The sequence below is a fragment of the Uloborus diversus genome, chromosome 6 (assembly GCF_026930045.1).
Source record: "Uloborus diversus isolate 005 chromosome 6, Udiv.v.3.1, whole genome shotgun sequence".
Taxonomy (NCBI): domain Eukaryota; kingdom Metazoa; phylum Arthropoda; class Arachnida; order Araneae; family Uloboridae; genus Uloborus; species Uloborus diversus.
In genome coordinates, this window is record NC_072736.1 from 33,253,761 (window position 1) to 33,279,146 (window position 25,386).

A 25,386-nucleotide genomic window follows, 5' to 3' on the forward strand; every position below is an offset into this window, starting at 1 on the left:
TTTAAAAAATTTGGTGCCATACAACAATAATATTAATAGTAATTGTGGTGATAATTTTGAATGAAGGCTTCTCTGAAGCAAGCATCAAGTTTCTTCAGTTTCATTGCTCTATAGTGGGGGTAAACCTAACGTGGAAGCGAGGTTTAGGCAGTGATTAGGATATGCTTAGCCTTCACAATGCTACTAGGTTAGATTTCCTTCAACTATAGTAGTATTTTTATTGTTATCATGTATGCTAATAACAGATGATTTGGGCTAAATAAGGGGATACAGGATTACATAAAAAGGAACTATGCTGTGAACTGTAAATTAGTTAGGGAAAACGTAATATTTAAATGGTTTAATTAAATTAACACACAAATGAATTCCAGGGAGAAACAAAGATAAATTTTTAGTTTCAATCGCTTAAAGTTTAAGGCGTGTTTTTAGTTGTTTTTTTTTTATAGTATGGAGCATTTTTATATAAAAAAAAATAAGGTAAAGTTTCGTTATGGTAACTTCTTAATATTTCAAAAATACATTTACACTAAAAATAATAAAACAAAAAAAAATTTCAAAAAAAAAAAAAAAAAATAGAACCGACTTCAAAATTGCTCTAAAAAGTGAAAAATAATTTTATTCTTTAAACACCATCGATAATACTTTTAAACATAATTTTTGAAGTTGGCGCAAAAACGATCGATAAAATCATTCACAGCCATAATTCAACTACAAGTATAAATTTAACCAGGTCCAGTTTCTTCACTACCACATGCATTACGCATTGATGACAGCATATTTGATTAACGATATAAATGTTTCGTTCCTAACTTTGGATGATTTTTTGATAAAAATATGAACGAAGCATGGTTACAATGGATTTTACGTTTTGTTTTTGCGCCAACTTCAAAAATTATGTTTAAAAGTATTATCGATGGTATTTAAAGAATAAAATTATTTTTCACTTTTTAGAGCAATTTTGAAGTCGGTTCTATTTTTTTTCAAATTTTTTTTATTAAGACATCTATTGCTGCATTCAGAGCACAGGCATCCATAATTTGTTATTACTTTATTTTTTTTCTTTTTTGTTAGTTACTTGGATGCTTCCCTATGGGCACAATGATGAAGCTTTAGAATAAGTCCATATGGAGGGAAGTGGGAGTTGTCGACCTGTAAAAAAAAGGAGATTAGAGTAGTTGCTGTCTTTTAGAAAATTTCATCCATTAGTGTTTCTATTTGTAGTTTTTGTTTTGTCATCTGGACAAAACAAATCCTTTGAAATATTGCCAGACGTCAGGAGTCAGGCATTGCTGATTATCTCTTTCAGTTGGATATCAGCCCCTTTTTGACGAACTGGAGTACGTTTTGTATGGCGACATCACTTGCTCAATCACATAGTGAACCAGCAGAAATTCCTAAGCATCCAACAAAATTAAACAGAAAAGGACCATCTTTAAAAATTAAATTATGGGTTGTAGTACTCAATGCAACAACTAAATGCCTCCTCTTGACCAAAGTCGAATGAGACAGTCGAAAGTAGTACTTTCAAGTCCACTAGTATCATGTTCTAAGATAATCAAGACCCACAACAAATTTTTTTGGAGCAAACTTCTCCTTAAACCCAATCATTCTAAAAAAGTTGGAAACACATTAGGCGATACGTTTTCCAAAACAATCCTGAACGAAACACGATTTAAGTACGGAACATAGGTTGCTTCAAAAGTTAAATGTGTTTATATTGCAAGAAATAAAGAAACGTGATTAATTATTTAATATTGCAAGTTTTTTGGGACACAGCGAAAACATCTACTCGATGATTCTTCTGAATCATTCTGGAAAAATTCAAGAACAATTTTATTGCTACATAACAAAGACAGTCAATAATAATACTAGAGAAATGTTGTAAATGCATGAAGATATGAAAATTCCTCGCTATCACGAAGAGCCTAAACATATCAGTGAACTAACTGTAACCATATATAGGGAAATTTGTGTAAGTTGACCACTTGCGGTGCACTACTTTTGTGGTCAACTTATAGAGGTTGAATTACATGATGTAGATCTAATTCTTTGCCTGAAAATAGTGGACAACAGACAAGTGGTCAACTTACAAGGGTGGTTAACTTTACAGGTTTTACTGCACTACGATCCTGTTCACCAACGGATTTGAACCAACGCCCCCTTAATACTAAGCGACTATCACAAAATGCTTCAAAAAGTGTACTTCCGCGGTTTCGCCAAAAGTCTCAACACCAGCGCTGACTTCCGGTACAACTGGCAACGCTACCTGGTGGCTATCCGACAAAAGACGTTGCAATGGTGACGGATCCAAACAATTCCAATCAGATTGTTAATTGGTTAATTTCAAAATTTAAATTTAGAAATTGTCCTCCGCTATTAATTTTCGATTGATGACAGTAGCTGTTGTAACAAAATTTACTTACCCTCGTTCCCTCGATTTGAGATCACTTTTGCTCTACGTTAAAAGCGAGAAAGCGACAGGCATTTAGTATTAAGGGGGCGTTGGTTTGAAGCTCTGTCAAACACCCGAATGAACTCTTATTGGTTAAAGGTTTTAATCGGACAGTTTGTTTGATGAAAGTTCAAATCGGGAAACAAATACTAATTAATATTTTATCTTTTTGGTGTTATAAACAAGAGAAATGGATCCAAACTCTAATCCTGTAAGCCACTGTAGTTTAAATTCCGAATCAAGACAGGACACATTTACTCTTAAATCTTTCTTTGCTGTTTGTCGTCTTTTCTTTTATGCGTGATTTTAAAAAGTTATATAACTTACATGTTATGCTCCTATAAATCTAATACCTTTTTTTTTCTTTTGCAGCCTTCCGAGCTTCATCCGTAGTGTAGTCGGGGGAATCAAGACATCAGCCAATCGGTGAACAGGGCCAGGCTCAAACTAGCCAATCAGGAAGGACTCAGTACTTCTCATATACGTTCAAGTAAAAATCTCTCAGACCTCAAAGAATCATGTCTCATCAAAATGAAGAAATATTTGTAACATCTTTTCTTGCACTCCACTGCACAAAAGAAAAGATCATAGAACAGATTCAGGGGATACCAGCTCTCAAACTATCCCCGAAGGACGTGTACAGTTTTTGCTCTGCTAGTGTTTTGTTTTACTTCACTTCCCATCAGTCAGTACTCGTGCGGACGATTTTAAGTGTATATTTCTTTCCTTGACGGCGCAACGATGGGAAGTTGTGATGACTCAACTCAACAAAAATCAACATCAGAATCACGGTTTTTGTGTTGTCTTCAGGCTGTGTAGCAATCAAACAGCTGCGCAAATAATGTGCACTTTTATATAAATAATGTAAACCAGAAGACTATGCGGTGAGGACATTAACTCGCGGCAAGGACATTTTACTTCACATTTGTTTCCATTCACTCGAGTCTGCATAAGGAAAAAAAAAGATATATTGGTGCGAAGTACGTCCAAACGACGTGCTGGTACGACGAGACGGACTGTGCTGCTGCAAGTTGTTTTTTATATATAATATTTCTTAAAAAAAGGCCCAAAGATTGCTGTTACTCACGTCCAGTCGTCTATCCGATACGTTCATTTTTACTCTTATGTACTTTCTAGTGTCCAACTAAAAGAAAGGCAAAAAAGATTCACTTAAGATTATTTCCAAAGTTTCCTTTCTTCAACTTGTATAAATTTTGCTGAAGGTAGCACAGTTTACAAAGTTATTGTAATTAATAAAGTGAAATCGCAGTTGAAACTGTTAATTTCTTTTGTAAATGATATCTACCGATCACACTGAATCAGTTTGTAATTGGGCTTGATAGCAATAGTCGCCAATAAAAAAACCAGCCTTTTTCATATTTTTTAAGTCAAACTTTCTGTACTCCAGGGATAAAGTGCCAATACGAGCAAATATTAAAGTGATCTAGATTCAAGTCAAAGTTTGAATACTTATTTTACTTTCGCTTGGCTAAAACTGCAAAAGCTATTTCAAATTTTCAGTTTGATAACCAGTGACTGTAGCAGGTACTGAACTTATTGAACACTTTTTATTATTCATGGATTTTTTTTTATCGAATTATGAAATAGAGAATAAATAGCATATGAGAAATGCGGCTCGTTTTCATATTGCGAATAGTAGTTTGTAATATTTCCATATAGCAAATATGGAAATTATATGGTTTCCAAAATAAATTTTAAGCAAAGGTGATACAAATGACAGGTGTGATATTTTATTTAATCCCCTTTAAAATACGGCATATTTGTGAGGTATCCATTGATTGTCTTCATGTTTACTATGCACAAGCAATGAAGAAATCATATGCACACATAGCTTTTGCAGTTTCAAACACGCAAAACCGATAATAGGTTCTTGCTGCTTGAATCGAGACCTAGTCCAATTCAATATTTGCTACCTGCGAAACTTTTCCTCTGAGATACAGATAAAGAACGCGCTTATTTTTTTAAAGTTACCAAACCTAGGATAAATGCTAACATTAATTTTCATCATGAATGATAAATTACATATTATACAGATTTGCCTTCATATAATAAATTTTGAAAAAGAGATACAGGTAGGATTCCTAATTTAATTTCTGAAACATAATTATTTTCTCTCTGAAACAATTTTATACACAACCTATTTTTTTTTTAAAAATCCTTAATTAATGAACTTTTTCGAATAAAAATATCGGCTTAACACTTACCTAAAGTTGTTGCTGTAATTCTTTACAACAATCACTTCCTCTTTTTCACCCTAGAAAAAAATGAACATACTTAAACAATCATACATGTATTTAAGTTAAATAAAAAAACGAATTTTCAACAAAGAAAGATTAACCTACCAATATCTAGTATTTGCCAAGGAATTAAAAACAAAATGGTAAAATCTTAGAGTATTATACTATATGGGTAGAGGAAACATTGCCCCATAATATGTCAAATACTACCCCATTAAGCTTCCAAATTTATATAATTTTTAAATATATATATTAATATATATATAGGTTTGGTGTTATCTAATCGTCTGCCACTCAAAGACCAATCAAACTTAAGGGATGTGAGGGCCAGAAACATTCTAGAAAGAAAACGAATTACGTATTTTGTTCAAAAACTTCTGCGAAAATTTATAGGAGAAAAATTTATTAGTCGAATTCCTCTTGATTTCACTGTCGAGAAATCAATGCAATGGGATGATTGACACTGATTTCCTAATACAAGTTTATCAGTGTACTTATGTAAGTTTATGAATTTCCGTTATAGGAAAAATGAAGATTGTAAGGTGCTACTGACGTAACTTCAAGTTCTAAATTTACTACATAACATTTTTGAGAAAAAGTAAAGTTAAACGATTATTTCCCCTTAAAGTTAAATTAAAAGATTTTTCCCCCTAAAAGTTAAATTAAAAGATTTTTTTCCAGTAAAGATGGCAAGGGCCATCCAAAATGAATAAGTACGCCGCAGGTTGAACCATACAGTTTTAAAAACCCTCAAATGAGCATTTTCTTACGGCTGAAATATTAGTATCGACTTTAGAGAAGTAATTATGTCTTAGAATGAAAAATATCAAATATTATTTTGTAACTTTTATTTTCCTTATGTGTTCATTATTTATTGCAAAGCGAAAGAATCAATGCAATGCGATGTTTGACACTGATTAACTGATACAAGTTTATCAGTGTCTTTTTGTTTATGGATTTCCGTTATAGGAAAGATTAAGATTGTAAGGTGCTACTGACGTAACTTCAAGTTTTAAACTTACTTTTTAAGGAGTAGTAAGGTTAAACGATTTTTTTCCAATAGTTAAATTAAAATATTTTTCCAGTATAGAAGTCAAGGGATAACAAAAATAAATACGTGGATCGTGGGTTGAACCATACAGTTAAAGAAAAAAAAACTCAAATGAGCATTTTCTTAAGGCTCAAATATTAGTATCGGCTTAAAAAAAGTAATTATCTCTAAGAATAAAAAATATCCAATATTATTTTGTGGCTTTTATTTTCCTTATGTGTTCATAATTTATTGCAAGGCGAAAGAATTAGTGCAATGCAATGTTTGACACTGATTAACTGATACAAGTTTATCAGTGTCTTTTTGTAAGTTTATGAATTTCCGTTATAGGAAAGATTAAGATTGTAAGGTGCTACTGATGTAACTTCAAGTTCTGAACTTACTACATAAAATTTTTAAAGAGTTGTAAGGTTTAATATCCCCCTCCCACCAAAAAAAAAAAAATGCTAGGGCCAACAAAATGAATGAGTGGGACGTGAGTTTTTTTTTTTTTTTTTACAGCCCTCCAAAACCTTTTTCTTACGCCTCAAATATTAGTGTTGACTTGAGAAAAGTAATTACCACTACCCAAATGAAAAATACCCAATATTATTTTGTGGTTTTTATTTTCCTTATGTGTTCATAATTTATCGCAGAGTGAAAGTATCAATTCACATACATTTTGAGTGCCTTTCACTACTCGAACAGCTTGATTACCTTTTAGCCCATGCAGCTGAAAATTTTTGTTATTTTTCCATATACTCGTAAATTTTACTCCTGCCTTTTCCCGTAGGATATGGTCTTTGAAAATACGCACTCATCATGTAAACAATTAATGCTCAATTCTCTTTCCCCTTTGTAGATTTAAGGGGAAAAATAATTTTGGTGTCCGAACTTTAAAAAAAGAAGTATTCAATTATTAATCAATATATATAAATCAATTTATTTTAGTTCTCTAAAAGTTGGTTACTGATATAGTTCAACAATTTTGTGTTCAAAATATAGTTCGACTTTTTCCTTTTTTTTTTCTTTTCAAAAATCTATGTAAGAAGTATACATTTACAAATGTCTACCAATTTTACTAAGCTATAAATAAATCTAGCTGCAAATCAGAATTTGATACAATGCACGCAGCAAGTTAAATTTCACTCTTTTTGAAACATTAATCCTACTTTTTTAAATACGCCATAGCACTTAAATTTAGTTTTCTTGGAATTAACTGTGAAACTTAGTTAATTTTTCCGATTATTATTATTTTTCTTAGTAGACAATTTATTTTCATTTCAAATTAGAAAAAAATGAAATTAGCAAGGAATGAAAAAGTCAAAACTTTCAGACATAAAATTTAAGATGTTTATTTGTCCATTTACAATCATTTAAAACATAAATCCTACTTTTTTAAATTCACTATTGCACTAAAATTAAGTTTTGTTTAGAATTAAGTAATTGTGAAACTCGGTTAATTCTACCGATGATTATTTATTCTTTTTTTAGTAGACAAAATTATTTACATTCCAAACACGTTTCAATCGTTCGTGTCATCAAAAAAATAAATAAATAAATAAATAAAAAATAAAATAAAAATGAGAAAGTCGAACTTTTTGGACATTAAATTTACGATGTCAATTTGTCCATTTACAATAATTTAAAACATAAATTACTGATATTTTTAAAGTTTCAACAAAATTCTATCAAGCCCAAGTTATTGCTCATCTGAAATATAATCAAATCAATGTCAATCCTGTAAGTGCTAATCTCATAGTATAAGCTGCTAATAGTATGTAAAATTTTACAAAGTTGTAGCATTTACTATGCTTCAAATACTCAAAAATTTCCATGTACAAATCAACAACATTTCATTCTTGTAAACATATAATTTCAATACTATGTACGTATCATGTGTCAGTAAATAATGTAAATTACTTGTATTCATAAAACATTCAGAAAAAAAATCATCTTTAAAAATGAGAACGTGTGATAGATTTCTATTGTACTTAAACATATTTTACAACTGCTCTTATGATCTGTGATTTCAGTCAGTTTTATTAAGTGTAGGCAATATCGAGTATAATTGTGCAAATCGAAATCGAAAGTAATACAAAGCATAGGTATAATTTGCCCACAATCAATGTACGTACTCAAAATTACATATCGAGCTGTCGATATATACGCAGTGTGATCTCGTAGTGTACAATCAATGAAAAAAGTTTTGTTTTTAAGAACTTTGCAAACTGCACATATTGTATTTGAATAAACGAAATATAAATTATGTTATTCGTTAAAAAACGAAATGTCTCTGTGTTTTTATTTCGTCTTCTGAAACAAGTGTTTTTTCAGCTCTATCAACAGAAGCAAAAAAAAAATTCTTGCATCAAGCAAGGTGTATAAAAAAGACATTTTTTGAAAATAAAAAGAATGGTTTACTGACTAAGAAAAGGTTAGAATACTTAAGCGGATTTTTAGGGTTTAAGCCAGTGGTTCCCAACCTTTTGGAGCCAATCGTCCCTCTCTAGAGGCTGCCTGACACCTATCGTCCCTCCCCCCTCTTCTTCCCTGAAAAACCATAAGTTGGCGCATGTGGAGCATCCGATATTATTAAAAATATAAATGCCTGATTTTAACTTGAAACAAAATGTATATAATACAGCAGTTTTATCCATTCATTCGTAAACTAAAAATTTTTTTTTAAAAAAAAGATACTTTTACTTAAGAACGTATAAACACTCGAAATATCCATTTTGACATTCCCCGAGTTAATTACAACGACTTTTCTCGTGACATCCGTATGTATGTGCGTATGTATGTCGCATAACTCAAGAACAGTATGTCCTAGAAAGTTGAAATTTGGCACGTAGACTCCTAGTGGGTTCTAGTTGTGCACCTCCCCTTTTGGTTGCATTCGGGTGTTTCTAAAGGGGTCTTTTTCCCCTTTTTAGGGGGGCAAAGTTAGGGGGCCCCTTTTTAAGGGGGCTCAAGTGGTGTTATAATTTGGCGGACACTTGGCGATATATCGCCAGTATTTGGTCGGCAAGTTTTGTCACCAACTTGGCGACACATTTGGCGATTTTTTTTTTCAAATCTGGTTTCAATTTGGCCACTGGTGGTGATATTTAGAGAGTAAACTATTGAATCACATTAAAATTGCCAATAATGGGAAAATGACATTAAATTGGGGTAAAAGGAAGTCATGTGATGCACACAACAGCTCGTTTCTCTTTCTTTTATGAAACAAACTAATAGGCATTTGAAGGGAAGTACTTAACTAAAATCATTGACGTACTTTTCAAAAACAGATTTGTTATGATTTTTTTAACATTAATATATGGGGAGTTATACCACTGGCACAATTTAAAAAAGGAAAATTTGAAAATTAATAAACTTGGCGATGAATGATGAAATACTTTTCAACCGCGGTCTGAGTAGGAAGTTCCTGAACTTTAATTTGTTTCATTTTAAACTGGTGATTCCTTCTTTGAACTCTGAACAATCGGTTTCGTATATGTTTACAATTTCATCATTTTTCAAATTGTTATTTTATCTTTTAAAAACTCATCGCCCCTCAAAAATTTATCCCCCTTCTTTGTGAAGCCAAATTGCCCCTTTGAGGGCGATCGCCCCCCAGTTTGGGAACCACTGGTTTAAATCGTTGACACCCTGGCATCAAGCTTCCCAACTTTGCAACCCTAGTAGTGTACCAGAGAGTGAGAAAACCTGTTCTTATAACTTTCAACAAAAGATCATATGTAGTACGATCCAAAAGTTCGGAGACAAGTTGAATAAAACCTTACCCTGAACCATGGGTCCCCAACCTGAAGGAAGGGGGGTAGGGTTTCTTTTTTTTTTCAATTTTTAATGGGGGGGGGGTGTTGACACCCTTGCCCTGAATCGTTCACATCACCGAAGCACATCCACCTTCAAAATAGTCACCTTGAGCAACTATGCACTTCTGCCAACGTTCGAATAACTTATGGAAGCACTAGGAAGCCATTTTTCGCAACCGTAAAGGCCTCCTGCGATGCAGCTTTAACTTCATCTGACGAAAGAAAGGGGTGTCCCTTTTTTAAGTTTTTTAACTGCTGTGAATATGTAATAGTCACTCGGGGTTAAGTTGGACTTATCCCTGTGTGACGCCCCGTATGGCGTCATAAAGGACTCCGAATTTTCTTTTATAAAAAAAAAAGAAAAAAGTACGTTAATACTTCAGAATAAAAATTTGAAAAAAAAATCATTCTGAAAATTCTTTCACAGTAAAAAACTAAGACTACGGAGTAGGAGCTTCAAAAATTCTAGGAGTCGGAGTCGGGAGTTTGTCATCTTCCCCCCGACTATTGAAAATTAATCCTATTAAAAATTTGCCCTTTGAATGATCACTACCTACAAGATGTAGGTAGTAGAGTACTCTATGTAGGAGGCGTTTGAATTCATTTAATTGTTATTCAGTCACATTTCTCTCTGACTTGCGTCAATGTCTACGAAATATGGTATTTCGATTTTTATTAATAACTTTTTTTTTGTCCCTCTTGAAACCAAAAATTGAAAATGCATTCAGAATCTGCACATACGTATGTAGTTTCAATTTATTTGCTACCAAAAAAAATTTTTTCACGCAGTTTTTAATGTTAAAAAAAATTGAACTGTACGAAAAATAATAATAATAGTAATAACTCCTAAAAATATCTAAAACAAGAAAACTTCTTCCGTCCATGGTTTTTATCAAAAGCTTTTCTCAACAAAGTTTGTTTGAAGCAAATCCGCCTTTAAATTTGGGATTTATATTTGAATTAAAGTTTGCCGTAGGTACTAATGTTAAGTTTTTTTGAACCGTTCGCAATTGTACAAAAAATAGTTCAAATCAAAAAGTGAAATATGAGAATCGGGTATCTTTTGCCGAGATCTTTCGAACAAAAAAATGTTTGTTCGAATCGCACTATTTGTTAAAAAGTTATAGGGGGGAGGGGGGAGAGACCGACCGGCACACATTTCCCCCATCTCGAAACCCTACTTTCCCACACAATTTATATTTACTTAATTATTTTTGACTTTTTTTTTGTACTTCGCTATATTTCTACGATGCATTAAACCTCCTTTCATATCTTTATTCTTTCTTTTAAAAACTTTAACGGGAAAGTAGGCTACAAAAGAAACCTAAAACGTTCAACGGTGTATTTGATTGATGCTTTGTGATGCATTTTGAACGTCCGAAATTATAATTGCGATCTCCAAATAAAGGATTCGACGAAAGAAAGGTTCCAACATAAACCAATGTTATGGTTGAGATATATCAACAGTTTCTGTAAAACTGTTTTCTGCGTCTGTTCACACCACTTTATGAATAACGGTAGATCACAACCTTTTTCTACCCGAGGAACACACCTCATGCTAAAATGCTTCTCGCGAGCTAGAACAGGGGCGGATTCATACAGAATTCTCGGAGGGGGGAATTTGAAAAAATATGCTTTGGAAAATTTTTGAATTTTTTCAAATATTAATATAGCCCACCTTTAACTCAAGCATTTTTAAAGGAATTTTCACTAGTGGCCGCAAGTATAACATAAAGGCCTTCCCAATAAGTTTCCTCGTTTCTTAACAAAAGTGTGCGTGCATATATCGTCGCCTCAAAGTGGTGTTCCTGTAATCAGTAGTGTGTTCTGAGAAAACTGCATAGGACTTCTGATTTAAGAGGAGGCCGATATGAACCAACCGAAAGTAAATTATTAACTCCGAAGTAATGGGGCACGGGGGTTTCTCCTCGGAAAATTTTAGACGATCTTTATAATGTTAGGGGAGAAGTGGTTCGGTGGTGCTCCCCGATCTATTTTTTGAAATAGTAGCTCTAAGAATGCATAGTTTTAGACGATATTTGATGATGTTAGAGGGATTAGAGATCTTAGGGCCCTTCTAAGGAAATTTTTCTAATTTGTAATCTTAGAAATAAACCAAACTTAACCATCTTTCGTAACATTAAGGCTCAAGTGCGACCCCCCCCCCCCCCCGCTCATTTTTCGAAATTGAAACTTTAAAAAAACGCAAACATTATCTCCAATAAATGTTACGATGAGGCAGATTTGTGGTTTCTCCGGCGGATTTTTTTTTTTTTTTTTTTTGCCATTGTAGAGCCAAAAACGCAGTCTAATACGATCTTTTCGTGATTATACGGGAAATAGACATTTGGGGGCCCACACCAAGAAATTTTTCTAATTTGCAGTCTTAAAGATGCATTCTAGGTAATGGTAGGGGAGAAAAGGTTTGGAGTGCTCCCCACGAAATCGTAACTCTAAAAAGAAAAGATCGTTTTAGACGATTTTTGGTGATTTTAAGGGGAGGAGAGATTAAAAGGCCCATCCCAGGAAATTTTACTCATTTATCGACTTAAAAACGCGTTCTAGAATATCTTTGGTAAGGTTAAGGGTTAAAGAGATTCTGAGGTTCACTCCCATTTTTTTTTAAAATTGGACTCTTTAAATGTAGGAAATCCAGGATTCATGATTAACTTTTAGAGGATCAGCAATTTTTCGAAATTGAAGCTCCAGAAACTAATTTTTGAAGGATTTCAATGATGTTAGGGAGGGAGGGGTTCTCCCCCGGAAACATTTGGAAACTCATGCGTTTAAAACAAAAGTTAGGCCGATCTTAAACGATGTTGGCAAAAAGGAGAGGTGAGGGACCCTCCCCAGGAAACTTTTTCAAGTTATTTTTTAAAACGTGGTTTGGAGGGTCTCATATTAAAAGCGGAATGAAGAATAATTACATAGCACTGCATAAAGCCAGGTTAAAACTTATATCTAACTTTAACTTAATGGACAATCATTAAATGTATAAATTTTTATCGGACACTTACTACTAACACCATATTTCTTTTCTTTCCCCCATGGGGGAAAGTAAACACATCTAACAAAACAAGCCCGTTATACTTAAAATACACCGCCAGCTCAGTTATTCCTGAACTGAATAACTGAGCTGGCGGTGTATTTTAAGCATTTCTGCCTTAGCCCTGGCTTTAGGGCGGTAACTTAGTACAGAATACTACCGAAAGCCCATTATGCTAAATGAACTCAAATATTTGGTGTACACTTCATATTTTTAAAATGCTCGTGGGGTGGCCATGCCCTCCCTCTGGTATTCTTTCCATTCTTGTTACAATTCAAATGTGTTACAATGAAGTTTTTTTTTTAATTTAAGCTAAGTAAGAAAGAGGGTTAAAATTATACTTGAAACTTTCTCAATGTTGTTTGATGGTTCCCCGGTGTTGTTTTTATGCTCATGTTCGACTTCGAGGAATAATAAGGATTTTTTTATTTAGCTCTAAAAAAGGTTTTTAACTATTTTTGAAACTTTTTCAGGGTGACCATTGGCCCACCTCTCATTGTTTTCCTTATTGTTAGAATTTATATGTATTATAAGGGCAATGTTTTACCATTTTGCTCAAAAAAAAAGAGGATTTTAACTATTCTTGACATTTTCTTGGTGGGGGGTTATGGCCCCCTTGGCCCCTCCCTGGATCCGCCCATGGGCTAGAATGTATATAAAATTTTTAAAAATTGAAAAAAAAATTCTAAACATCTTTACTAATAATAAAGTTTAAAGTTTGTCTGGACATCTGTCCGGATGTCTCTCTGTGACGCGCATAGCGCCTAAGCCGTTCTGCCGATTTTCACGAAATTTGGCACAAAATTAGCTTGTAGTATTGAGTGTGCACCTCGAAGCGATCTTTCGAAAATTCGATTTTATTCTTTTTTTATTCCAATTTTAAGATCATTTTACCGAGCAAATTATTATAACGTGGACGAGTAAATTACAAAATTATCATAGCGCGAAACCGTAACATAGGCGGGCAAATGAAGACAGCAAATTGACAAGAAATTTATCATCCATTATTTGTAAATATACAGGCGAACCAAATGACCTTTTAATTTTCTACTACTTGCAAAGCCGTGCTGGTACCGCTAGTATGGGAAAATATGAAAACAGGAAAGATAATTGAAAACCAATCATTTTTATTATCATTACTTGAAGCTTCTTTTATTAATTGCATTTGTTTGTCAGGAACCTATTTCTGAATATTTGCCTCCAAATTTGTAACATTGTTTTTAATCGTCCTTTTCATTTGTAGCATTTAAACAAAACGACGGGAATCACGGAATATCTTCGTGGACAGTAGGTTGAGCACTACTGATATCGATTGTTCTGTTTAACTTTCGACTTCAGGCATCCCTTGTATAACACGGTGCTTGTACAACACTGTTTCAATATTACACGAAACGAAATTTGCAACGATTATAACACGGATTCGATATTACACGGTACAAAACTGGAATTCAATACTGCACGGTTTTGATATAAAACAAATTTTAAAAAATTACATTATATTTTTGTTCTGTACACTGTTAAAAACGGACGATTTTTACTTTGTTTTTATTAAACTGATACGAAAAATTGTGCTTGCCTCAAAAGTTTGGTTTGCCCATATAACACTAAAATTAATTTTAAAAAAAACTGTCATCAGTGCTCTATAGGGATTGCAATACCGGACCAAAAATTCAACACCGCTATTCGATATTTTTGAAACGTGATAGCGTATACAGGTATTAATACCGGTATTTGAAATTTCTCAAAAATTGCTTGAAAACATATTGTTTTGTTGCCACATTTTATAATTTTGTACTAAAATTGTATTATTATGAAAACGTATTGTTGACAAATATAAAACGAAGGAACAAATGTCATAATAAAAATTCAATACTAGTAAAAAACATAATGCATCTATTGAATTGTGTCTAAGTCTGAAACTCATTTTAGTGCTCAACTTTCCTACAGTTAAAAGTACTATCTCTGAATTCACGCAGGTCGGTGGTACTGTTAACAATACGTGATCCACCTCCTCTACTTTAATTGTCTAAAAGTATTTTATCTTCAAAAAAAAAAAAAAAAAAAATCGGTCTGTTGCATGTCATTTTTGGACAAACCCTTTAGTGTGTGTGTGTTTCTTTCGTGTTGTGTGTATTTCTATTATTTTTTTAATTAAAAGCTAGTTGAAATTTCTTTCCTGAGAGACGATACTTTTCCAATATTAACATCATTTTCTCTTGAACAGGAGACGTTTGTGTTTACTTTTTATTAGCTCTTTGGTTTGAAATTTACTATAAACTTGACTAAATGTGACCTTGTTAGTTTTTTTCGTATTCGTTTTAGCTTTCTTTTCAAAATTCTTTGTAATTATAATTATGTAAATATCTGAAAATATCTTTGAATTCGTGGAACATATTTATGGTTTTCTTCTATGCAAATTTGAAAGGCAATAGATAATTTAAATATTATCTTGCCAAGTATGAAGCCAAATAGCGAGACGGCACAACAAACCAATACTGGTGCCAACAAATTGATACTTGTAATGCTAACAAGAAACAGTTTTTATCAAAATTTAGTACAATTGAGACAAATATTTAAGAAAAAAAGATCAAAGCATTCCTGCAAATGATGGTTTGAATAAATTGTTCATCGGACAAAGGGGGGGGGGGGGGGGGGGCATTCAAAATTACACTCGAAATTAACTTTCCCAAACGTTAAAATGAGCGATCAGGGAAATGGAAACAATAAATACATGGTGCACAAAATACTTTTGTTTAATGATATTCTATTATTTCATGCTTTCGAAGCTAAATTTTTACATCAATAGATTGATTTCGATTCTGTATCATGGTAAAATAAATGTACATTTAAAATATAAGTGTTTATATATTTTAATAATAAATAACATAATAATAAATGGTAAAATAAATGTAAATTTAAAATGTAAGTGTGTATATATTTTAAATGTACACTTAAAATATAAGTGTCTATATATTTTAAATGTACATTTAAAATATGAGTGTGAATATATTTTAAATGTACATTTAAAATATAAGTTTAATAAGTTAAATTGAAAATGCTTGAATTAAAATTATTTATTATTTTCAGATAATACCGAAAATACCGGTATTTTCTCAGCAAATACTGGTATTACGAAATCGCAACATTGCTCGAAATACCAGTATTCGGTATATCGGTATTGCAATCCCCAGTGCTCTAAAAGCAAAAAGACGAAAGTTATTTTGTTTTCAATATACTGTAAAAAAGTAGCATCAGGATTGAACTATACTAAATTCGGCAAGCTATAAATAAAAAAATGTAGCCAAAACAAAATCCTTACTAATATTACAAATGCGAAAGTTACTTTGTTTGTATATTTGTTTGTAATTCTTTCACGCCTTAACTACTCAACCGATCATCATGAAAATTTTTATACATATTGTCAAAGTTGCAGAATAGAAAGATTCAACCGCTTTTCAATTTAACTCCTAAAAATTTACTAGTAGGTTTTGCGGAAGGAAAAAAACAGAAGTGATGGAAATGCATGGACAATCTAGTGCCTGGCAATAGGAATGGCGTCCTCCAGTGATTTTGAAGTGATAATATTTACTAAACAAGGAAGTAAAATTTAAGGAAATCGACGTTGGTAAACGAGGTCCTATTGTGCTTAAAAACGCAAATTTATCAGCAATGGTACAGAATTTTTTCAGTTGGAGGATCTTCATTTTATTGCTTTAGGACCGCAATTTATTTGATCCCAAGTACCCACAAAGTTTCAGCTGTACCCTTTAAAAACAAACATCCAAGGGGGCCAAATTGTTTCTAAAATATGAATCTCATAACAATGTCAGAAACAAGATTCCGGCAGATTACATGTCTCGAAATTTTGTCATATTTCGTACCCATTTACTCATTACCGTCAGAAAACCGAAACCGCTCTGACATCAACAAACCAGCTCGCCGGGATAATACGTTCTCGACATTTTTGGTATGTATAACTGCATGCACCCTTATCCACCACGTTCGAACGGTCACTATCGCATCAACTTTATTAATATTGTTTCCTGCATTCGATTGCCCCTCCTAATTACAAATGCCGCATTCTACACAGCTACGTGATAGTATTTAATTTCGGTTTCTTTTCCTTCATTGATTTCTAGAAACTTCGTGATGCTAATACATAAGCTGGCCGCTCTCGAGAGCGCAATTTGTTTGGCTATTCTTTATTCTCGGCGGTGGGCATTCGTGTGATAAGGGATAGGTCTTGAGAAAAAGAGAAGCGCTTTTGCTTTCTGTAGGAAGTCAAAACGGACGGCGTGGTGCAACATGTCAAGCTTCTGGAAATTAAGGAAAAGTTAAAAATAACTTTCACCTAATTGATGTTTTTTGCGTGAGTGAGTGATTGAATAGTGATTAGAGATGAAAATGGTTGGAAAACGAGCTGATGTGTGCAATGACTTAATTTTACACCAAATTAATGTTATTTCCCCATTATTGGCAATTTTAATGTGATTCAATAGTTAACTCCCTAAATATCACCAACAGTGGCTAAATTGAAACCAGATTTTAAAAAAAGAAAGAAAAAAAAGGGCAAATTTTCCGCCAAGTTGGCGATAAAACTTGGCGACCAAAAGACTGGCGATGTATCGCCAAGTGTCCGCCAAATTATAATTCACTTGAGTTTGCATCGAAATAAACAATGATTTCCCCCTAAAAAGGTACAAAAGACTCCTTTAGAAATACCCGAATGCAACCAAAAGGGGAGGTGCACAACTAGATCCCACTAGGAGTGTGCGTACCAAATTTCACCTTTCTAGGACATACCGTTTTTGAGTTATGCGATTTACATACGCACATACATCCGTACGCCATTACATACGTAAATACAGACGTCACGAGAAAACTCGTTGTGATTAACTCGGGAATCGTCAAAATGCATATTTCGGGCGTCAATACGTTCTTAGGTATATATGCACGTGTGGTCAGGTCGAAAAAAAAAAAAAAATTCAACATTCATTTGGGGCAGAGCAAAATTTGAAATTAAGGTCGATTTTTCATTGAATTTATTTTTGCGAATACAATACTTCCTTTTTACTTCCTTTTACAAAAAAAGGAAGTATTGTATTCGCAAAAAAGTTTCACTCAAAAATCGGCCTTAATTTCCATTTTGCTCACCCTGAATGAATGTTGAGTTTTTTTTCTTTTTTTCCAACTCGACCACATGTGGATAAGTAGTGCCTGAGAACGTATACACTCGAAATATCCATTTTGACCATCCCCGAGGTAATTACAACGTGACGACAATTTTTCTCGTGACGTCCGTATGTACGTATGTATTTATGTATGTGCGTATATATGTCGCATAGCTCAAGAACGAAATGTCCTAGAAAGTTGAAGTTTGGTACGTAGACCCTTAGTGGGGTCTAGTTGCGCACCTCCGTTTTTGGAATGTTCCATTCGAATGTTCCAAAGGGGATCTTTTACACCTTTTTTGGGGGAAATCATTGTTAATTTCAATGAAAACTCAAGTGTGTTATAATTTGGCAAACATTAAGCGATCTATCGCCAAGCTTTTGGTCGCGAAGTTGGCGACAAATTTGGGCTAGAATTTTTTTTTTTTTTTTTTTTTTCAAATCTGGTTTCATTTTGGCCACTATTGACGATATTTAGAGAGTTAACCATTGAATCACATTAAAATGTCCAATATTGGGGCAATTAATCTGTACAAAACTTTTTTTTTTTTGCTTCAATTCGCAACAAACTTGGGGCAAAAATATTTCAAGTGTTTCTTTGCTTACTCTAAGGCACTACCATTATCATTAAATTGGCGTAAAAGGAAGTCCTGTGATGCACATCAGCTCATTGTAAAAGGAAGTAAAAACCGGAAATTTTTTGTGGCAGAAAAAAAAACTTTTTTTTTGGTCTTTTCGAAAGGGGTTTTTTAAACGTGAAAAAATTGAAATTTCTAGCACAAAGTTACATATTCACGTATTCAGAGATTCATAAAACTTACTTCGGAGTGACTTTGTTGAAAAATTGTAAAAATGGGAATTGTCGATAAAAAAAGGAAATTTTGGAAAAAAAAAATACACGTGTTTTTTTTTTTTTTTTTTTTTTCAGTTTATTTAAATTCGTGAAAAATTCAAAAATTAGAAATTTTTAGTACAAAATCATGTGTTCAGAAATTTATAATACTTACTTTGAAGTAACTTGGTTAAAAAGTGGTTAGAAATGGGAATGGTCGGGAAAAAAACGGAAATTTTGGAAAAAAAAATACTCAAGTGTTTTTTTTTTTGTTTTTTCTCGAAAAGGTTTATTTGCGCTCGGGAAAAATTGAAAATTTTGAAATTTCAAGCGCAAATTTATATATTCAGAAACTTATAATACTTACATTTGAGTGCTTTTTTTTGTTAAAATATTTCTTTTTTGTTCAGTATACCACATGAAAACATTAACCTTGTTTATATGCAAGCTCTAAGATAACTTAATTTTCCCGTGATATTTTTGAAAGAAATGCTCATATCTTCGTAAATATAAATGATTCTTTCACGAAAATCTATAAAATATTTGTACATCGTAAGCCAATTAATATCTGAAATTTAGTTTATTACATTCCATTTACGATAAAGGATAATCAAAAAACATTTTGGTTTTTTTCAATTTGTTACTGCTTCCCTAAATGCGTTGGGGGATATAATTCGTGTTTTTTTGTTAAAAACGAGAGCTGGGGATTCATGTGATCAAAGATTCTCATAAGATGGATCTCACATTTCATTTGATCAAAGTTACACAATAGTTGCTGTTTTATTCCTCTAGAAATATGTAAAAAAGTGAATTTTTTCAAGAGTATTGAAATTAATGATTGGTAGTGTACATGCAGTATACTTTTTGCATTGGAAAGAGTTAAGAAAAATATTTCACTATGATATTTTCTTAATTGATTGTAATCCTGCTAATCTGTGCATTTTCTTTGTAGTTCAACATACGAGTCTTCTTTTGACTTAATCTGATAAGCATAATATCGAGCAAATATCTCATTCAACTCTTCAAAAGAGTAAGGGTGACTTTAATCTTATGTTAGCCATCATTAAGGATACGTAAGATTATCTGCAATTCTTCCATCAGGAATTTCAAAATTTGATTAAGAAATGCAAGTCAACGAAGCATTCAAAATGTTGGTCATTTACTGGATACTATATAGATTTAAACGGATAACAATTACATAAGAGAACAGATCGAAAACACGACCTCCCTGTCAGAAGTCATGCACATAACCCGTTGTTTGTTCAAGACGACATGCTAACGTTGACACGTCCATGCCAAATTTTAACACACTGCTTGCGTTGCCTTTATGAAGACTTTAAAAAAAAGAAAAAAGTTAGATGTAAAAGAGAGATACATATGTACCAGACAAGATGTACGTGAACAGCATGGACGCTGTAAAAACGGATGTACGTTTAAAATGTATTCTAACTTGCGTGTTGAACCCGCACACGAATAGTTTTAGATGCTATCGTTGTTCTTTGTCGAACTGAGAATTTATGTTCAAGTTTCTCGTAGCTGACATTTTGGAGTATACAGTCGGATCCCCGACTTACGCGAGGGATACATTCCAAGACTCCTTGCGTAAGTCGAAAATTCGCGTTGTGGAAAAGTGTTGTGTTGTTGTGTACATGATTTTTTCTTTCACATTCGCAATCATTTTAGAAATTTTTAACACCTTTTAAACTGTTTTAAAATATTTTTAACTATATATTACCGTTTCTTACATAAAAAGCTGCACTTTTACCTTAATTTAAAAAAAGCTGCATTATTCAACATAAAATACTGCTATGATGCACAAAATCAATGATCAATGGGAGAGAGAGACAAAAATGAAACAGTTAATAAAGCACCGCACTGTAAGAGAACTGTACAGTAGATACAATAAGTAACATTTATAACTTAAAAATTGAAGATGATTTATGCTGCGCAATCTGATCGGCATTCTAATATATTTTTAAACACAGTAGCTTCGCATTTACTTTTATAACATTTACATGTATGGTAACACCCCTCTTTCAGGGTCTCTATAATTTACAATATAAGAGCAGATTCCAGTTTCACACTGTTTGCATTTTGCTTAAACCCTACTCTGCAACCTTCATATTAAAACTAAGGTCTGGACTTATACGGATTGCCTTCTCTTGACTTTTAATTGTTCTTATGAAAATTCACTCATACCTATAAGCGTGCTACCTTCCATCCGCTTTCAAGGTGTTTAAGCGTATCAAGAATCTTTACCATTTTTTAAATTGTCCCAAACTATCACTTTTTGTTTTCATCTTTAAACTTTAGAAGAAACTGCGTGCCTACGTTCTACAATATTTTATCACCTTTCATATTTAGAATTGAAAAATGAAAAAGGAGGAGGGGAGATTTATACACACAAACAATGTTATGTTTATAGTGTGGTATGTCGGAACTTACGCAGTCAGTGATGCTAAAAGGATGAAAGTACAGTCACGAAGTCAAAAAGAAAGACGAAACTTAGCATCACGATTTCTTTTCAAATATTTTCGTACTGAGAGCGAGAAATTTGCTTTAGCTCAAAAATTTCTCGCTCCTGAAAAACTCGCGTTATAGCTATTTCGCGTAAGTCGAATCGCGTTGTAGCGGAAGTCGACTGTAAACGCAAACTTGACCAAGCATAGTGACGCTCGATCTTAGTTTCTTACCTACACTATATGACCAAAAGCATTGGGACACTTTCAAAAATTCACATTTTTAAGGATTTCTCAAGAAATAAGTGACCAATTGCTTTGTAACTTTTCTCACATAAAAGGTATGCTCCAGCTGTCATTTTCCAATGAAAGTTATAACCCCTCGATTTTCCGGGATCAGTAACAAATTGTGGAAGACAAAAACGTTTTTCGATCATCATTCATCGTAAATAGCTGAGAATAAGCTGTAAACTTCGGAAAATAGTTAGCTTACTATGTAGAATTATTTTAAATACTTTCAAGAAATCATCACTGATATTAATGAAGATATGAGCATTTCTTTCAAAACTAGGAATTATATTTGAAGGTTTTTGGCTCATAACACGCAAAGTTTGCCATCAAAGCTTACCAAACATGGGCGCCCATATGCAAAGTTGCAAGGGGGGGGGGGAGGGACTCAAATATTTTCCCCGTGGTTTAGCTGGATATTTTCCCTGTGGAAACTGATTTCAGGACAGTTTAGAGTCATTAAAATTTGACATTTTTAATTACCTATTTATTGATGGCTGGAGAAGAAATGTTTTGACATTTTTTTCAAAGAAAAAAATACTAAAAGCAAGGAAGTTCTAATTTCTAAGGGGGGGGGCTCCCCTATATGGGCGCCCTTGTTACCAAACATCTAGAAAACTTGACAGCATATAAGAGAAGTTTAGTATTAAAGCTTGACATTAAAATGTTGAACATTTAATAAGATATGGACATATAAAGCTAGTAAAGTTTTTTTCACTGCGAATGCACGAAAGGTAGCAGTTTATAACTTTTATAATCTGCTAATATTATAAATTGATGTAAAATTCCAACTAGATTCCTAAACTCATAATAAAATTTCAGTTCAATATCTTAAAAATTCAAAAAGTTATCAGAGATCTAATGAGCCGAATTTCAACAACTCTTGGATATGCGACGGGGGATCGTTCACAAATGATCTATTATTTTAATGAATCACACCGAACGATTGCAAGCAAAAGTTACAAACTTGCGAACGGTCCCTCACCATTCGTCGCTTACCCAAGAATTGTTGAAATTCGGTTCATTAGATCGCAGATATAACTTTCTGAATGTTTAAGATATTGAACTGAAATTTTATTATAAGTTGAAGAATCGAATTGGGTTTTAGATTATAAAAGTTATAAATTGCTATGTTTCGCGCATGCGCAGTGAAAAAATACTTGCTTTATATGTCCTTACTAATTAAATTTTCAACATTTTAATGTCAAATTTTAATATTATACTTCCCTTATATTTTCGTCAAGTTTTCTAAAAGTTTGGTAAGATTTGATGGAAAACTTTGCCTGTTATGAGCCAAAAATCTCAGTCTAAAGTAGACAAGTTTCGCGATAAAATGGTTGAATTTAAATAATTTTTTATGTAATGTATTACATGATGCTATTGGCAATGCGTAAAATTCAAAATTCTACAGAATGCTTAAAAGGAGGGGCCGACATTACATAAAATGCCTGATATGAAAAAAAGAAGAGTTTAGAACACCGCCGGATTGCATTCATTCTTGGTTGTTCATTTGTATAACGAAAAACTTTTTTTTTTTTCAACATTCCCATGTAAAAATACTCCGGCATTTATTTTATTTATTTACTTACTTTTCAAGATGTTAGAGTTTAATTCCATGTTTTATGTTAAAATAAATATTCAAACTAACAAGTATGCAAATTCTTACAAAACATTATTTTGTGATTTGTTTTAATACGGTGATAATGTTAATTTCTAGAAATATTTTACAAGTTGTTCTTCAAAAACATTCATTCAAGTGTCTGATGTTCTAAACACTTTGCATGATGTCATTTCAGTACGAAAGACTATTTATCTATTTTGAAAACTAAATTTATTCTCGTTCCAAAAGTCAGAATTTGCAACAATATATTCATTTTAATGCAAGGTAACTAACTATAACTAGCTATGATTTCAAAAAACGAACGAACAACATGGAATCTTAGACTGTCATTAAAAACAACAAAATGCCAAGAATAAAAAAATTAAGAATGTAAAAAAAAAAAAAACGGTTTTAGCACTACTACTTAATGTTTTATGCCAAGAATGGAGCAATCAATAGATAAATCACAAAATTGAATGTTGCTTAGTTTTTTTTTAATCGTAAAAAATATCGACTGTTTTTACAACACTTGCAGCGGACGACTTAAAACAGAATATTTAAGTTCTAAGTGACAATCTAAGCTAAGTTCTAAGTGACAATCTAAGTTAAGTTCTAGATGAGAATCTAAGTTAAGTTCTAAGCAACTTTGGGTTGAAAATACGTGGAATTCAACACTTCTCAAGAACTGGGAGGTTTCCGACATAAACAGGTTGTACTGTAAGAAAATCAGATTTCAGACTTGCCAACTAGTAATGTGCTTGTTAATTTTATTAACAAGCACATTAAAGTTAACGAGATAACACATAAAAGTGATTCTTTTATGTGTGCTTTCTCCATAAAAGAATCACTTCAAAACTGCTAAATGCCAAATCAATGCTGACCAAAAGTGTAGTTAAGTCAAAGAGTCAAAATGTCTTCACAAGCGCAAGATCAGATTCTTGATCACTCAACAACAAAATGGCCACCGGTGTCCATAAGTACGAAGTGCTACATGATTATGGATCACAATTCGAAAAGATTTGATTAAGAGCGAATGGCGTTTGAGACATCAGTGACCAATACGTTTGAGAATTAGTCATTCGTTAAGCCCTTTTCAAGCGATTTCCGGGTCATTCACATCACAAGATCTCACCACAAGTTTGAGCATTGAATTTTAACTCGGAAAATAATAGTTTGTGCACTTTTCAACCTCTTGTTAATTCCCTTCATGATTCCCTTGATCGCGTTCGGAGATTCTTAAGAGCTTGTATTAAGAAGGTCCTAAAACTAGAGAAGATTAAAATATAGTTAAAGATTTTTTAAGTATCCCTTCCATTCCTCACGTACTATTATCTTTAATTGACAACAACTGGCATTTGGTTGTTTCTGTGTTACCATGAGGTGTCTAAGTCTAGGCCAAATTTTGAGTAACAATGATTTAGTTCCAACTTTATCTCCACTCACAAACTCTTACCTTCTTGAAAATTCGTCAGAAAGTGGTGAATCAACCCCTTGTAGAACAGTAATAGAAAAAAATAAATAAATTTTGGGTAACTTGTTTTTTTCAGGCTGCACAAAAGTTCATGACAAGAAACTAAAAAATATTTTCAAAAAATTCTAGTGTAAACATTGACACGAACTAAAACGATCGTTACATGAAAACGAACACAAAACTAATTCTATAAACCTTCGTGCTACCCCCTTCCTCCCCCTTGTCATAAATTGCCACAATTTCACGAATCTCCCTCCTCCTCAAAGAGGGACATCATTTGGGGACAGCCCCTAGAAGAACAACAAATTAAACAGAGTTCACAATTTCCCGAATTCGGTCTACAAAATGCAAAGAGTTTAAAAATTAAGAATGTAACAAAACACGATTTAAGCACTATTTAATATTTTGTTGCCAAGAATAGAGCAATCAATAGATAAATTGTAAAATTGAATGTTGCTTAATTGTATTTTTTTTTAATCATAAAAATATCGATTGTTTTTACAACATTTGCAGCGGACGACTTAAAACAGAATATTTAAGTTCTAAGTGACAATCTAATGATTCATCAGCGAAGACTTTTGCATACATCTAAAAAAATAATAATGAATAAAAAAAACCGAATCAATATAAATTTCTTGATAAATATGACAAGAACGATTACCTGGTAGGATATAAAATCCATTAGAAAGCCTTTCAGGATAGGAAAAACACTTTTAAACTAAAAGAACAAAATTCAAACTCACAATCAAAACAATGGCGGACAAAAACATTCCAATGTACATGTTCGCGTTTTTCAACAGTTAAAGTCACAGATACAAACTACAGCCATAGATAGCAAATTCATTTGACATAAACATGAACTTTAATATTTAAATTCATTTTGTTTCATACATAACATACTATGACAAAACTAAAATTATTGAAAGCAAAAAGAATTATGTTCCTTTTTTCTTGAATT

General features: G+C 32.7%; 1 protein-coding gene across 1 annotated transcript in view; it reads left to right on the plus strand.

Moving 5' to 3' along the window:
* LOC129224319 (pre-B-cell leukemia transcription factor 1-like) overlaps positions 1-4,558 on the plus strand; it is a 91,216-nt gene extending 86,658 nt beyond the window's left edge. Inside the window, exon 8 of the mRNA XM_054858757.1 lies at positions 2,825-4,558. Coding sequence (XP_054714732.1) covers positions 2,825-2,845 — 21 coding nt within the window. The 3' untranslated portion in view covers positions 2,846-4,558. The remainder of the gene's footprint in view (positions 1-2,824) is intronic.
* The last annotated feature ends 20,828 nt before the right edge of the window (positions 4,559-25,386 follow it).